Below are 17,259 nucleotides of genomic sequence, written 5' to 3' on the forward strand. Positions count from 1 at the left end.
CAGTGTGTAGAGTGGGGAACATAAGTTTATATTAATAAAATGTAGGCCCTGCATTCAGACTTTCCAGGAGAATTTGAACTAGAGACATTGAAAAGCAGATTTAGAGCAAAAACAAGAAGAAGAAAACACCAGTCGTTTTACATGCAAAATGTAATTAGCTGATGCAACTCACTTCAGCCAAAATATAAGTGAGATTCAGGAAAGGATTAGACATTTACATGGATAATGAGACTATCCAGATCAACATGAGAGAACAAAGTTTGCAGAATACAATCTCATTTCTTAGAGCACAAACCGATCTCTGGCAGATGGATGTTGGAAAAGGCTCCTCAGGGCAGGCTGCCCCATAATTTCCTCCTTAATTTTACTGCACCCTCTTTTGAAGTGCTGTTGCATACAGGAAACTAGATTAAATATAGGATCAGTCTGGACTAGCAGTTCTCTGTTTGGGGTTGTATATAGGGAGCTTTGTTAAGGAATTCGTGGACAGCGCACATTTCTCTCTCTCATCTTTAATAACGTGGTTGTTAAGCACATCGCTAGAGAGCTCACATTGTATCTCAGCATTATAGCCGACATAGAAGGTGACTTGCAAGACATTTAATGGTACAGAAAGTGGATGTAAGCCACACAGGGGGACGGTGCAAGCACTGAGAATATTCACTAGATGAGTTTGGTAAAGCATAAATGCAAAAGCAACCAAAAGGAAATAAAATCAGTTTTGTACAGTCTGCTGAGAGACTTCAATGAGTCACCAAAGGCTGCAAGTCAGCCCTTCAGACTAGGACTTGGTTCGCTAGCATTTCAAAGTCAGAGACTGACACAGAGTAAGTCTAGGCCGGCTGCACGAAGCATCACTTCAGCTCTCATCAGTGGTGAAAGCAACCAACCTTTTTATTAGGTAGCCGTGAAGCAGAAGTCATGGCATGGCAGTCTTCCTGCATCAGGTTTTGAGTTTGCTACATTCTTCTCGAGCTGAAACTTTTAATAAGTAATAGAGACTCATGATTTTATGTCCAGGGTTGATCCCTGGAAGACCACGCATGCACTGAGAACATGCAGTTTACTAGAAACCTATCTCCTAAATTTCTAATTGATGCCAGACTACATAGCTTCTCTGGCAGCTTGTTCTTTTAATCACTCATCAGTTGAGGACATATTCTTATCTTCATCATCAGGCATATCTTTTAGCTGTTGACGAGCAAACTCCTCAAATACCAGCTCTGCTTCACTGAAATGGAAGAAACACAGGTCTTTCAAAATGATGTTAGAAATTTTTTTATACCTGTAGACTAAAGGTAAAATATAGGAGGAAGAAGAGAAGCCTGGAGCAGACTCTGGTAACGTTTTCTTTGTCTTCAAAGGGATTTGGATCACATTCCCACAGGCACCATCTTCATTGGTGGTATTCTAGCTAGTATGAAAAGCAGTTGATTGAGCAAGTCAGGACACAAACTGAGGAGGTTTTCATCTGTACTGAAACATGTCCATTCCAGCTAAATATTTATCAGCTAGTTGAATAGTCTGCAGTCTGAAAGAGTCTTTGTCTAGAAACAAAATGTGAAACTTTTCAACCTTATTCCTTCTGTACCAAAATAAAGGTACATGGTCAAACCTATTGAGTTCCTGAAACTTAGAACTACAGAGCATCAGCTAACCACAAACACATCCCTCCCCCCAACATGATTTCTTAAACTAGTTTCACATGGTCAGTCATGGCTGTTCAACTGATAGCAGTAATTTGTCAAGCCACGGTAACTTACTCACTTTGGATTTAAGCTCATAGTCTGTGAACCCCGTGGATTTTTGGACAATTTTGAGGAGTTTTCAAAGAGTCAATGTACAACTGCAGCTAGAACATGAAATATCATTAATAGAAACTTACCCATCCTTCCCTGCAGTCATCAGCATGCAGCAAAGGAGGAAAAAAGACAGACCAAGTAGTTAGAACCGTGAACACTAAAACCAACAAAAATTTATAAACTGACAAGACAAAACAGTGACAAGCAGCAATACAAGAATTCCAGAAAGTCTCAAAACGAGTGTACATGCACCCGATGAAACAAAACTTGATCTCCTGAATGGAAAAGCACTCTAGCAACATTGCCCAAGACATAAGAAGGGCTGAGAAACAAAGACAGATTTTCCCATTTATGCTTGCTAGCGGTCACAGCTGTGAGAGACATCTATGCACACACTTCTACTCAGAGATGACAGTGCTTGTGTGACATCATGTTGGTCTTAGTTGGTCTGTCACTGTGATTTAAGCAGTCGCTGATGAGAAGACAATGTTCTTGTTCAATAACATGAGGGTATTAAAATCAAACAATGTCGGAATACAGAAAGGCCTATGTGGTCTCTCATTAGATAGTTTACGTACTTGAGGCAATACTCCTGATTTCATCCTTACCTAAATATAATCCCAATTGGCACTTCTGTGTTTTTAATGGGATCTTTGCTAACCACACCGTAACAAATCCTGCTTGCTAGCAGGATTCCTTGAAAGCTGTTTCAGCACAGCCTAAAATAAGCAGAATAGACTGTATTGCAGTGATGAAATGGGGACAGGGATTGTTTTTGTTCTCACAGTTACTTTAGCAAGTAAGAGCTGATTCACTGGCTTACTCCTCATGAGTTTAAGTCAAGGAGCAAAGCGCATCTAGGCCATCGTTCTACAGAAGTCATCAGGGATCTGGGATGCTTCAGTGTCTGGATAACCCGGCTACCTAGAGAATTTCCACCCACAATGCACACTGAAATCAAGGGCAACAAGTGGCGACTAGCACTGCTGGAAAAGTCAGCATTAAAAGCGTGCCAAATGGGGCCACTCTAGCCAAAATGCCTCAAAGGATGGATCATGTAAAGACATTCGTGATGGCATCTATCCAGACTCAGAAAGGATGGTTTCCTCTACTCACAGAAGCCAAGATGAAGTCTGGAAAGTCTCAGGGCATGCATGCTCAATTGAAACAGATTTAAAATGAAATACTTAGAACTTTAAAAAATTTCCAACACATAAAGCATCGTTTTCATTTCATTTTTCCTCCAATTTTTTGTTCTTTAAATAGTCCGCCCTCTTCGAAGTACATTCATTACTGTGGGAACAGTGACATCTATGATGTGGGTGAAGCTGAGTGATATCCACCAATGTGGTTTGAAGTCAGTTTTATAAAATGGGTCGGGGGGGAAAAATAGGTATTGTTTCAGTTGGGCATATACTTTACTGTCAGATAAATGCTTATTGAATCAATACGTAGGTACTGTGGCAGTAGAGTAATGCTTATCATATACCTCAGATGCCAAGATGCACTATTTTACCTTTAGGCTGCTATACTAACATGTAGCTTCTTAAATGGCCACATTAACACCCTAGCAGGAGTTAGGCCATTCTGAATAGTTCTCTGGCTGTCCTGTGGCTTATTTAACATTGAAAAATTCTCAGGAACCTGAAAATGGGTAGGCTTTTTCTTTTTTTAACTGGCATCCCAGCAATTGTTTTGAGGGCTGGGATGGGAGGGGGCTGTCTTCAAGGATCAACGAGGCTCCAGAGTGTCATCATAGTTTCTGTAGAGGGTTTTCTGTACGCTTTTATTATGCAGCCACAGAAATGATTCCATATAATTAAAGCTGTGGCATATGGTAATTTTCATTATAACCTTGCTTTTAACCTCTTTTAACTTTATGGGAAAAAAAAAAAAAAAAAAAAAAAAAAGAGTAGGCTGTGTTATTTTTCAAGACATTAAAGTGCTTAAAAAATTCACTAATTTCTGAAAATTACAATACCAATACAGGGCAGGTATAGCTTTAATATTAAAGGGCCAAAGCATTTATGGGTTTCTTGAAGCCAGCTCATTTGCTGACCAACAGCCAAAACAGAGGCCAGTGTCCAAGACATAGGTCCACAAGACGTAAAACATCAGGAGAAGGGCAGGAAAACCCCAGACCAAAGAACTCCCGTTGAGACCACAGCCTTGAGAAAAACCCAGCAGGAGCTTCTGTGCTAACTGCTGACTGGGAAAGGTCTTGGAAGCATGAAGAGACACAGCCCAGTTTGAATCTATCTTTAAAAGAAACAGATCTCTATCCATTTTTGTCAACAGGCAAAAAAGACAGCCAGCCAATGCAACAGGAGCTGCTTCGCCTAAAAATAACCACCTGTGAACCACATGAGTCCAAAAACAGTTGCAAAACCAGCACACATGAAACATGCAAATGCTGGCCTACAAGAAGTCCAAGACAAGGAAGCTATAAATAAACATGGGAAAGGAAAGGTAGCAAGCCGTTCTTTTTCTGTCTCCTCCAGGCATGGAAAAGAAAGAGCGAGCAAACTGCAATAGCCATGCACTCTGACAGACCTGCGTTTTACTGCGTGATGAACGCTTCAGAGCTCGCTCACAGACAACTAAAAAGGGCAAAGCTATTCCCTGCGAAATAAAGCACACAGCAGTTGATCATACTCGCCCCAGTTTGGCCCTAAAAAAATTAAACCATGTTCTTGAGAAGCTTATTTCTGAGGTTCTCTACACTCAAATCAGCCCTGCATGATTAAATATACTAATGGTATACATCTTTTATTTACTTTTGCCACAAATAACCTTAGCTAGAAAAGGGAAAAGGACATTACCCTACCGCAAGGAAAAAATCCTAATACATTGCCTTTTTTGATCCCGCTTTTGCTTTGACTCTGTAGAACGGTTGCTTTGACTTCTTTCCTTTCTCCCAGCTGTGGCTTAAGATGAAGTGACAGTCAAGAAAGCAGGGAGGTGCAACAGACAAACTGGTTGCTACTGACTCATCAGTAAAAACAAAAAAGAACGGAAAAAGAAGATAAGGAGTGATCTCAAAATTCCCTGTGCATGCACGCCTGCCTACACCCACTGCAGAAGCTGCCGAACACGCCAACAAAGAAAAATTCCATCTTTTGGGGCCTTTGAGAGTCTAAAGGCTGTTTGCTGAAGCTCCATCTCTGCAATTAAGTCTTAATTTGCTTGATTCTGAATTAGATGGTATTTCACTAATGAAACACATTTTATTTCTCAGAGTTTATGCACTAAGGTGGTAGAATAAAAATTTCAAAAGCATGAATTCACAATTGGGAAGAGTGATTAGGCACAGGGCATGGAAAACTACCAGCAAATAAAGGCAGAAAGTTTTAATTTACCAGCTTCATATGGAAGGCTGTTTTATTCCCTCTAATGAGCTCAGACACCACATTCCAGCACAGTTTTTAAGTCAGCTATGCGGGCTTCAGAGGAATTTTCTGTTGTGTTACAGTATGTTTTTGTTGGGTTTTTTTGTTGTTTTTTTTTTTAAGAGAAAGCATTTATGTGTCGAGTTAACCATTTGTAAGGCTTTCCCATGGGATAGCTCCTGAAACTACCTGTAATTTTTTCAATTTATAAGAAACTCGCAATTTCCATCTGTAAATAATGTATGAACCATAGCTGTCTCCTGACAGTAAGCTCCTAGAAGACTTTGATGTAGCAAACAATACGTGGGCTGTGCCTTTGGTAAGAGGATGTGTTGGGGGAAGCGATCTGAGAAATATTGCAGTTCTCCGTTTCCCTTGTAAAGTCTTCTGCCCACATCCTTTTGAGTGTACTATATAAAGGAGTGTATCAGCCGTCCTTTGAAATGATCTTAGAACAGAGAACTGACTGACTCCCATTTTTGCTCATATTACAAATGCTTCTGCCAGAATTATCTGCCCGAAGCATAAGTAATAAAAAAGGGGCTGCGGCATTGTTAACACCAAAAAACATCCCGTAACAAAATTCACACCGTTCTAAAAATGCAACATTTTTTACCGTTGCCTAAGCCTTTGGGCGATGCTTGTTTGAAGTTTTCAAGTTTTTCTCTGTATCCGTGAAAGCTCCAGATTTTGCAGCCCTGAGCTGCCCCACCAACACCTCTGCCCTGCGAGGAGCCTGCGAGGCTCCCCACGGGCACTAGATGGCCCTCACCAGCCACCGCTCCTGAGGCCTCTAGTGCCAGTCTCGGCCCCCCACCGAGCTCCTGGGAAGGGGGACTGCTGCAGGGAAGTCTGAGGGAAATCGGTCAAAATGTACGAGCTACCAGCAGAGACAGAAGACCCTTGCCAAAGCGGCTCTCCCACAGTGAGTCACCCCTTGGAGGTCATGATCAATGCCATGTGCAGTGTGCAGCATGGGCACAGCTATGCCAACAACAGCACTTGCTTCACAGCAGCTTCTCCAAGGTGATCCAACATTATTAGTCCTACGGACCAACCCTGAGGACCTGATTTCCACCTCACAGGGCAGCCAGAAGCAGCTTTGGGCTGCATGCTGCCATGGGGTGTCCTGTGCTACTCCTCGGTGATGTAGCCGTCTCCTTTGCAGCCACAGCAGAAAGGGGATGAGAGGGGAATAGGCCTTGTGGATTTGTCCTGAAGGTGCTTCCTAGACTCATTGTGCTACTCTGATAGGGGTGTAACATGCACAAAAATACTTCTCCTATGAGCATGTTCTGTGTCTGTGCTGAGAGGCCTTGCTGGCATAGCTCACAGCAGGGCTTCTCCCAGTGGGAGTGAGAGTTTCCTATGGTGTAATTCTCAAAGAGGAGTGAAGGAACCTACCTTTGCCCACTCCAACACAACCATAATTAGCAAACGGTGATTCCCAACCAGAGCAACTGAGTGTGGAGAGGACCACCAGTCTCTCTTCTCATCGCTCACATGTGATTCCTCCAATAATTTCACACAATGACTAAAGTTACCCCTCTCTAATACGTCTAGTATAGAACATGACATCTGTCTTGGGATAACTCCTTTCACAGCCTCCTCCATGGTCTTCCAGTGGTCATGTTCTCAGATATAGCAGCTTTAGGTAAGTTTGGGCCCAAAGAAAAAAAGAAAGAAAAAGAAGTGCAGAAGCAGGCATGGGTTTTTGTTGGAAGCCCATGCAATTCTGTCCAAATACAGAGGGCAGGACAAAACTCGTCTATAACAGCCCCAACATCGAAAAGCTGGCATACTGTTTTGTGTTCCATAGTTGCTTCAGGAGCTCCTGTACAAGCTCAAGTACAAGCACAAGCACCTTGCAGTTTCTCTATGTTCACCGTTAGAGAGCAGAGCCAGCCAGGGCCTGAAGAAGTGGGAGAACGCAGATGCTCAAGGGAGCCTGCAGTTTTGGCATCTGACCCCAAGCCTCGACATGTCTGGGGCAGGCTAGTTCCTTACACTGCTTTAAAGTTCCCACACTACCATTTACTGACCTGACTGAAGAGACATTCCTCTCAGATACCCACTGAACATAAAGGCCACAGCACAGACACCTTGGCCAATGCCACATTAAGATAACAGTGATTCTAAAGTCACAGTTTTATCACCTCTTAACTTTGCTTAAAAATATTTTGGTTTTTACAATGCTCATGTGTCTTAGGTGTTTTCTGTGACAGATTCTTCTTTGCTACATTACAATCCAGCAGGGCATTGCTGACAGCTTCATTCAGGTCATTTTGCACAGTAGTCATGAGATTTAACTGTGCAGTCCTTCCTCAAGCCCCTGTGCTTTGTATTGTGATTCCATAGATGAAAGACAAAAAGGAACATGACCCATTTCCACCTTCTCCCTGTTATTTTGTGCCTGAGGTTGAATGATACGTATACACATGCATAAACATATACACACACAAAAGCAGTCCCCATACTGGAGTCTTGTCAGTTGTAAAGGCTTCCTGTAGAACAAACCACTAATAAGGCTTGCAATGGTAAGATTTCACATCAGTCTGTTAACGAAGAAGGGGAAAAAACAGGCATAACTGACCTGCTGTGTTCTTTTCCTCGGGTTTGGGGTGCATGAGACGAAATGGCAGCTCTGTGCCAATTTCACTTTGGGGAGAAGAGAGAATGCATCAGATCCACAGTTCCTTTCATGCCTGGTTCAGTCCCCTTCCCACCTCAGGCCAGCCCAAACCCTAAACTCCAGCTTTACCCGTTCTTTCATCTTTTTCTAATCATAATTTTCCCCTCAAAAAGAGTTAAACTCTGATTGCTCCACAAATATGCCAGGCATATCTCCTTTAATGAACTGGGTTTATTATGTGCTGAACGTACTCGCATGTACACCAAATGAGAAATATTTTACTTGCTTTGTTTCCACAGCTGAATGCACAGACTTCTTATTTCTGTCAGATTAGGGGACAGTTTGGTGTGGTTTTGTTTTGTTTTTTTTTTTTTTTTTTTTTTTTTTTTAAGGAAGGCGGGAAAGGGAATAGGAAAGAAGGTAAAAAAAATTAATTACGAAGTACAACTGCAAGATCTGAAAAGGAAGATGACATTTACCTGGAAGTGAGGTCTCCCAGCATGCTACAGAAGAAAACAGAGAAAAACACAAGCATATTTAGTGCCTTTCCATTCCAGTGCTCTACCAAATGCTGTTTTATTGAAATCACTATTGAAATCACCTGCCTCGTGTAATTTTCTCTACTTGCCACAAAGCATAACATCCAAATAAACTTGTTTTTAAAAAAGGTAATTTTAATTTTTCATGTCCTTCCCATGGAGAAAGAGTCTAAGTTTTCAAACTCGTGACCAAGCGTTGGGCATAGGTCCTTTTCTGAGAGCAAAGGACAAGGGCAATCGGAGGACCACAGTCCTTTTTGTCACACTTTAGGCAAATCATTGGCTCATTTTTACACTAGAAAGAAGGATAGATGAATGAAATACAAATGTAAACAGTGACTATCACCAGAGTTATCCTTGTCTTCTTTTGCACTGTATGCTGGGAACTAGCTCATGTTGATAACATCAGCTTCTCCCAGAAAGCTGGCTCAGCACAGAACCTGAGCTACAGTACTTATGGCTCTCAGGCAGATGTCTCTGCCTTCTGCTCTAGGAGAATAAAAACGCCAACATAAAGGCTTACACAAAGTTTCACTTCAGTTCTCACAAAATAAGTTATGGCTTTGAAACAAAAAATTGCAATGCAAACCAGAGGTTTGTACCAGCTGTAAAGTCATATGGTATCTAAGGAAGGTAATCCAACCCCTCTGGCTCAGGACAAGTTCTTTGGATAGGCCAAGGCTGACTTCCAGGCAGTTTATGCCTTAGAGGGAGTCTGATATCCTGCAACATTGTGCCCCTTCTCTCAGGGTGGACTGTCCTGCCCTCTCCCCACTTGTCAATGAAGTACACCCCCCACCCCAGCCCTCTTAACTTTATACATGTAGCAATAAATCTGTTATTCTTACCCTGGAACAGTGAGCTTCACTTTGACCTTGTAAGAAACCAGAATCCCCATCACTGTCTTGTCTATTCCATCCTTAATACTATCAGAGAAAACAGACAGCAGCGTTAGGCAGCACAGCAACAGAGCGACAATATATGGCTGGAGCAAGAACTAGGCGAACACCCTATTCTCCCAAAAATGATAGAGCAGAGAAGCCTCAGCAACAGCTACTACCTCTCCAGATCTGTGATCTCTATTTACCCTAAACGAATATGATAGGTTAAGTCATGCAACTTAGACCTGCCCATCTGGACACACATTTACAGGTACAAACTCCTGATAGGAGTGCCTCCTCCATCCTCCTCTCTTCTTCATAACCCTCCACTAGCTAAGACCATTTAAAACTCTACTCACATGGTACTAGAAGCCAAGTTGGTATCCTCATCTTTTAGCTTTCCATCCAGAGCTATTTCCCGGGTCTCCCGGTTATTTGCTAACAAGGGCAAAAGCATCAGTGTCTTGGTCAGGCTGCTGTTTGGCTGTACCTTTTCCCTGAAAATAAGCGGCAGGTGAGAGAAGGAAAGTGTTACACTCTCCTATTTCTGTTACACACCCAAACAAGAGAATTTCAAAACAGATTACAAAGCCAACCAAAAGGAGTGGAATTTATCTGTTCAAATTTAGTTGTCTACAACACAGATGTCTATATCTAAACTAATCAGAAAAAATCCTTTTATAATCAGCAGAGAGGAACAAGCACTTGCAGAAAATTATTAATGTCACATTAAGGCAAACTTCTAAAGTAGGTCAAACTATGCTGCAGACGTCTAAATTTGGACAAATAAATCCTAGTTTAGAAGCCCAGTACTCAATGGAAAACATGTCCCTACAGAGCAAAAACACCCAGGAAAAATATAAAACGTTTGTGTGTGCCCAATCCCCCTCACGAAGCAAAGTTCAATGCTGTGCTGCCAATGCAGTGCAATGCAAAAGACCAAGTGGTTCTCCATGCTGTCAGTAGGCTCAGGGTTTTCATGGACTTTGCGAGGCCAGAAGAAACCAAATGAAATGGTGTGATAAAGACTGACCTCAAGCTACAGCATCCGTGACTTCCACTCAAACAGCAGCACCTTTCAGAAAAATGTTCCATCTCTATTTAAAGATTTCAAGTCCCTGCTAAGTTTTTCTAGTAGGTAATTACTCTTAAAACACAACCCCTTTTGAAGCAGCCTCCCCCTGTTCTCTGAAAAAAGGTGCAGTGTACCTGCTGGCTGTTAGAAAAGGAGACCAGCTGCATTCAGAGAGTACAGCTGGTGTGGGGAATACACACACAAGGTGAGAGGAGAGAGCACTGTAACAGCAGAAAACTGCAAGGCTATAGCTAGGAATACCTCCCATTACTGAGAAGGAGGGTAATTTAAAAGTGTGTGAAGGAGCAAGAAGAGATAAGCAAAGCATTCACTCACTGTGCTTCCTCAGCAGCTACCACTTTTGTATAGTAGTCACTGGAGTACAAAACCACATTGGCAACCTGCTCCACTGAGTGAGAAAGGAGAAAGCGGACCATCAGTTGTACATATGCATCACAAACAACATAGCTGCCCCACTCCACTGGGTCTTAGGAATGGAAGACATGATGAGGACAGCAGTAAAACCCAGCCATTTAGGGCCTGAAGGGACCACTATGTCAGACAGCCTGACCTAGACAGAGACCAACAGCACACAAATGGCCAAAGACTATCTTCTCTGAAAGGCATCCAGGCCTGATTTGGCAATGACAAAAAGTCAGTAACCCGTGGTTTCCCCCGGGGAGCCTGCTCTTTCAATTATAAAGATCTCCCTCTTCTTCTCTAAGCATGTCTGCTTTTATCTCTGGTCACTCGTCTCTCTTGTGTATCTATAGCTGATACATTTGCTTTCAGGAGACACCATCATCAAGCAGACCGGATACCATACTGCAGTCAACAGGCTGTGATAATAAATGGCTTATATTCTCCCATCAAACACCAAAACAACCCACAGGGTAACTCTGACTGAAGCACTGATGAGGAGAGAATCTGGGGATCAACTTTTTAAGCCTGACAGAGGTGTGTCAGCCTAAGAATATTTGGGAATCGCTAGACAGCGTATCCAAGACCAGCGTTGAAGCGGCTGTCTCTAACACAGAGTTTTGTAAAAACCTCAGCAACTTCATTCCCTCCTTGCCTTTCTTTCTCTTTCTCATCCTTTCTCTCAGACTGTCTTCCACAGGTCCAAGTGCAGTCGGGCTTGTGGGATGAAAACACACAGTGCCACAAATAAAACACAGGCACAGTACTGAAACTCCTCTCTGAAGCTCAGCCCCTGCCCTCAACTTCCTCAGGAGGAATTACACCATCGCTGGCAGAGCGGATGTTTCTCACATTGCCAGATGTTTCTGAAACCTCAAGCAAAACTGTATGCAACCTAGGCACATTCACAGTTAGCAGCAGCGTCACACTGACAGGGAAGCCCTTCCTGCTGGCCTCTCAATGGAGGTGGATTTCTCCCCACAGCACCTGCCTTGCCCACTGCAGGTGCCAGACCCTTTCTGTGTACTAGAGGGGACATACTGGTGCCTGAAATTAAGCCATACGAGTAACCATGAGAGTCAGGAAAAAGGCTGCAGTGTTTCACTTGATGAACAGCAAAGAAACAGCAACAGACAGGGTGGAGGAACAAATTCCTGCCCTGTCCCATGCTGCCTGCTTAAGCTGTTAGCAAGCACTAAACTCTGGCTCTTTTTCAGCCCTCCCGCCATTCTTCCAGCCAGTCTTCTAGCCCTCAAAGCAGCTCAAGCAACACTAAAAACATACCCTGGACTTTGATCTTCTTCACTGTTTTGTCTGTGCTGTTGTTGATGGTAACAGTGACCGGAATGGGCTCACCATGGTAGTACACCTAGAAGGAAAGGGATGCTCAGAAATCCAGCCAGGAGGCTTCTCCCGAGCCCTAAACCCCTCTTGTCCCCCCCGGTTAAATCTCCTCACAGAGAGCAGATAAGGCAAGATGACCCTTCTTAATGATTCATGACCCTTCCTTCAACGACTTATTTAGCCTCAAACGCATCTTGTAATGAGGTCTCAGCCTCTCTTAACAGTAGCTACTGACAGAAATTACATTAGAGCCCTTGCGTGCCAGGCCAAGTCAGTCTCAGCTGAGACTGAGTAACAGCCAAAGCAGTTGCTTTGGGCAGCAAAATGCATATAGGCATGCCAATACTATGATGTCCACAGCCTCAGGGCAAACTCCTCACCTCTTTACTGAGGGAAGCTTTCAAGTGTAATGGCTTGTTGGACATGAAGAACTGCCAGGTGGTCTCTGCAGAAGGTTGGGGTCCTGGCTTTTCTGGAGCATATTGCACCTTACGGATCAGCAGACGTGCAGAGTTCCTGGGAAGCAGCAGAAGACAACACGGTGGTACTTTGTGCTTAGCAGAGGCAGGAGTTCTGCATTGACATGGGTTTACACCCAAGAAGCCCAACGACAAGTGGGGAAAATCCGAACAATCAACCAAAGTGCATTACTGAACCACCCACCCCTTTGAGAAGGGCAACGCTGAAGACAGACACACACGTTCTGTTACCTTTTATGAATTCTCTCTTCCAAGTTCTCTGTTGAGAAAGCTTTCACCTCAAAGTCCACCCCACAGCTCTGCCCGAGAGAGAGAGAGAAGACAGATGTGAAACCAGTGTCAGAAGCCAAGAACATCTGCAGATGTTTAAATACCTTTCTACACACCAGAAACTGGCAGATTCCTGACAGCTGCAAATTCTTCTGGCCTCCTACCATTATCCTAGATATTCTTGCCAACTGGTGCAGCAGCATCCACCTGTTCCGGGCTGCTTCTGATAAATACAGCTGAGTTCCCAGCCTTTGACAGATGACATCCCTACTCCTAAAAGGCTTTCTGTGAGAGCAGTGCTGTAGAGGTCACAGCATGCTATAAGCTGTAAGACTGATCAGCCAGCAAGACTCTCCAGTCTGCCTTGAGTTTCTGAACTGAATTGCTGAATGGCTTTGTAATGCCAATATCTGACTTAGGGTCAACCTTCTTACTTCCCAATGTCTAAGGGCTGATCAGGCCAAGCTGACCTTTGTTTTAATGGGTTTATACTGTCATGGGACATCTGTTTGAGTCCCAGATAACTCTCTACAGAACAATATGGGAATTTTTGCTACAATATCATTCCTTGGCACAAAACACAGCTTATCCTTGTGGCACTGGATTCTACAGCCCGCACCCCACCTTGCCCTGTTGTTAGTCTAGCTCAGCTGTTCAGAGAAGCGTCCAGTGGAGTATAAAAAGAATATTTTAAATCATGTCAGAAATCTTGCAGAACATCTCATTACATGGTGACTTTCACTCCAGGGTTTTGGTTTTGTTTACACACATGGGCAACCCAGCCCTTCTCTCTATTTGTTTTAATTCAGAAGCAAGTCTTAACACATGCTATTTATAGCAATCTATGAGATTTTAGGCACTCGGTCTCCTTTTCTCTCATGTAGCTTGACAGCTACAATCATTTTATGTGCAGCCAACCCACAAATCATGTGGTACCCTTAAAGAAACTACAAACATTTCAGACTCAGTAGTCTTACTGCTATTTGTCTAGATTCCCTTTCTTATTCTGAGGACTTAACTTCCAAATCTGTGACACGTACTTGTAGCTCTTAAGTCAGGTTCCTGACATTTGTGACATAGCACAGTAAACCCCAGTATCACTTTATTCTACTCTCAAGCTAGCCAAATAAAGTCACATGACTTCTTCCATATAATTTCCTTCAACCATGTGTGATAAGCACAAATGTCCCATTGGTCTCACCTTATCAACATCACGAGGCGCAGGCTGCAGACAAACTGAACAAGGCAGGTAATCTGGAAACTGTGGAAGAAGAGGAAAAAATAACCCAAAGCAGTATTACAAAGATTTCCAACTCTGCGATACTGTAATTAACATATTGCTCACAAAAGGTACAAAGCAATCCTGAAGACAGCAGGTCACTCGCTGTAATGTAGTAACCCCTTGAAGTTCTGGCTAAGATAGGGGCCTTAATATACTGGGCCTTATACTTGCCTTGTATGAACAAGTCCCTCTCTTCCAAAAATATTTTAATAGCCAATGAAGGGGAAAGAAAAAAAAAAAAAAAAAAAAAAAGAGAAAACATAAACCAATTCCAGGCATGTGAAGCACCTGGTCTAAAAACCAAACAGAGCCCTAGAGGCACAGCTTAGAGTAGAAGCTAGAACATCCGGCTCCCCGTCCAAGATAATCAACATGGCTCACAGCAGTGCTACTCGCTGTGCACATGGGCTTGAAGCTTGAGCAAAGCTTCTCTGTGTCAGAAACACAACTAAGGCCGTGAAGACCAGCCAGCCGCCAGCCAGCGTCCATTGCTCCTGGCCTGGGCAGGGCCAGCAACTCCAGACATCAACTGGGAAGTCTGCAGAGTAACTCATGGAGACCGAGTGCTAACACCCCACGAGAGACTCCAGCAGTTTGAAGATCACTAGATTGTATTTGCGTGGTTAATAACATTATGACAGGTACCAACCCATTAAGCAGAATCATTTGAGGACTTGTTTGTTGCTATATCTGTGCATGTAGTTTTCAAACCTGGATCTGCTTTGGGAAAGCTAAGGCAGACATGTCACTGACAGTACTGGAAGCATTTCCTGTCAGAATCAGAGTTTGGCAATGAGCTGTTATTTGTTGACAGCATCTGGTAAAACACTTTTCATCTGCTTGTTTGATCCATAAAATTTTTAAAAAGAAAGGATTTGGCAATTTCTCTATGAGCACTGTGGCAATGATATAAGGTATTCCAGCCCCTCAGGAACAGGGAAGACAAGGATATATGGGGCTGTTGCTAGCATAAAGCCATTGCATGTTTTCTTGCCCATTCAGGGAAAGCACTTTTCACATGCAGTTAAGATCTTCTTGCACTTTACCACTTAGGATTGTAAGAAAAAACCATAAATTGGTACATTGCCCGTCACTCAAAATTGGAACTTTGCATAACATAAATTTACTATTAATCCCTGTCTTCAGTCCACCACCAAGTCTCAGCAGCCTGGTAATAACAGACAAGGAGAGGAGGATCAGAGGCTCTTATGAGATACTTACCGTAAATAAAAAGGGATAAGCATTTTTCCCCAGTTTCTTCAGCAGAGATTCCTGCAAGTGGGAGAGAGTCTCTGGCTTGTCAGCAGGCGGGTACACTTGGACCCTCGAGAAGAACAGGTCTCGTCGGAAGGTGAGGCCAATCACATCAATGTCTTCCCGGCCATACCGGAAAGCACAGGTCAGGGACACGTACACTGGAAAGAAGCACATGACGGGTAAATCATGCAGCAGGCTAACAACGCAGCCAGGGTGGGATGTAAAACCCTCCTGCACTATAGAGTCAGGGAAACTCATTTCAACACTGTTGTATAACCCAGTAAGTATTCATACCATACGTAAGAACATACATTATGTTGAGTAAGAAGCCCGTTCACTGAGGAAGAGAGTTACATTTGTACCCTTAAAACAATAAAAAAGGTTCTATTTCAGCATCTCATTTCAAAAGACAACTAACAATTTCTGAAAACGTATGTTGCATAAAACCTCAAACCTTGTTTCCCCTTGATAATTGCAGGATCCACCAATACAACACCCTCTGAAAGAAAGGGAAAAAATAAAAAAGATTAACAGAGGATAATCAGGGTTAAGAAAGCAGGAAGGGCAGCATGTATTCTTGTGGACTTACCTACAGGTTCCACATCCCCTATGTTGTCAATGAAGTCCCGTTTTCCCAGGTAGATGGTTAGCTGTAGGGAAAAGATGACCATGGTTGAACTAGAAAGTGTTGATGGTTGTGTGGTTGTGTGTTGGGGGCACAGTGGAGAGCTATAAATCTTGTAGAGACTAGAACAATTCCATTGTAAACAGATTATTTTTTTTTTTCCAGCAAACATGCAATTGCCACCAATCTCAACAGGATTATTCACATACTTCAGGACATCAGAATTGAAGACCTTATGTAGACCAACTCCCAAAAGTACAACATAAATACTTATGCACAGGACAAAGAACTATAGATGTAAAGATTTTTGGTGCCACCAGTTTGAAAAGACAATGAAACCTCTTTGTTTTAAACACAGTACAACCCAGGAGGAGTGAGAGGCGAGTTGCCTTCATCTTGTATTGTAATATATGAGAAGCTTGCCCGATAAACTCTGTTTACATCATCTCCTCAAACTTAGCACTAAATGCCATTCATGGTCCTTCTTCAGAAAAAAAAAAAAAAAAAATGGACAGGAAAAAGCTTTCTAACAAGTCTCCAGTCTGACTACAAATAAAACTCATACCTATATAAACCCATTATTATGGTACTTACAGCTTTGTCGCGGGTGCTTTTTTTGAAGATAACTTGTTTACGAGGAGAACTAGCATTCTTCCCACTCCCCCCTGTCTTTTGGGACTCAGGGCAGCTCATGGTCAAAGATGGGTATGTGACTGTGGGTGAACGAAGCTTTTCTGCCCCAAAAGGTCCTGGGAAAGATGTCAGCAAAAAAATAGGTGGATGAGATAAAAGTGGGAATTATACTCCCATGTATAGTTTATCAAAGACTATTTCAAGAGATACTCAGGCGCAGCACAGAAGGTGGGTTTCTTTTCATTTTAGCAGTTCCTCATTAAAAAAAAAAAAAACCATAAAAATATCTATTTAAAAACAGCTCTTCAGAAACATTACAAAAGACCAAAAACTTTTTAATTCATGTGGAAAAAAAAAGTAGACAAATCTTGAGGGGAAGGGATAGCATAGCCTTTGCAGAGAGGTTTGTAGAGAGTAATTTTGTGAAGAAATCTGTAAGAGTACAGATAAAGGTAATCTGATCAACACAAGGTACCTTGATTTTCAAAGGCTACTTTAAGATTTGTCATCAGAGGCTCTAAACTGTCATGAGATAAGAAGGAAGGTCATTTCACTCATTAATAATGGGATAAAATATCGGAAATAAATAATATCAATACATATGGGATTTGGCTTCTTTCAGGGTTTGGAT

General features: G+C 42.6%; 1 protein-coding gene across 1 annotated transcript; it reads right to left on the reverse strand.

The window, feature by feature from the left end:
- Nucleotides 1-581: 581 nt before the first annotated feature.
- SAG (S-antigen visual arrestin) lies at nucleotides 582-16,727 on the reverse strand. Its single transcript, XM_082487186.1, has 14 exons — nucleotides 16,590-16,727; nucleotides 15,960-16,020; nucleotides 15,825-15,869; nucleotides 15,335-15,528; nucleotides 14,033-14,092; nucleotides 12,793-12,860; nucleotides 12,463-12,598; nucleotides 12,023-12,107; nucleotides 10,655-10,727; nucleotides 9,603-9,740; nucleotides 9,211-9,288; nucleotides 8,303-8,326; nucleotides 7,785-7,849; nucleotides 582-1,231 (listed from the first exon to the last, which is right to left on the reverse strand). Exons 1-14 carry the CDS (start codon nucleotides 16,686-16,688, stop codon nucleotides 1,188-1,190), a joined length of 1,170 nt encoding a protein of 389 aa, XP_082343312.1. The 5' UTR covers nucleotides 16,689-16,727; the 3' UTR covers nucleotides 582-1,187.
- Nucleotides 16,728-17,259: the final 532 nt, after the last annotated feature.

The sequence above is a fragment of the Vanellus vanellus genome (genome assembly GCF_965231255.1).
Source record: "Vanellus vanellus genome assembly, chromosome: 8".
NCBI lineage: Eukaryota > Metazoa > Chordata > Aves > Charadriiformes > Charadriidae > Vanellus > Vanellus vanellus.

Coding starts and splice junctions, on each gene's coding strand:
- SAG (XM_082487186.1), bottom strand. CDS start 16,688: ATGAGCTGCCCTGAGTCCCAAAAGACAGGGGGGAGTGGGAAGAATGCT. Junction 9,289..9,602: donor AACTTGGCTTCTAGTACCAT/GTGAGTAGAGTT, acceptor TTTCTCTGATAG/TATTAAGGATGGAATAGACA. Junction 8,327..9,210: donor GTGAAGCTCACTGTTCCAGG/GTAAGAATAACA, acceptor TTTCTTCTGTAG/CATGCTGGGAGACCTCACTT.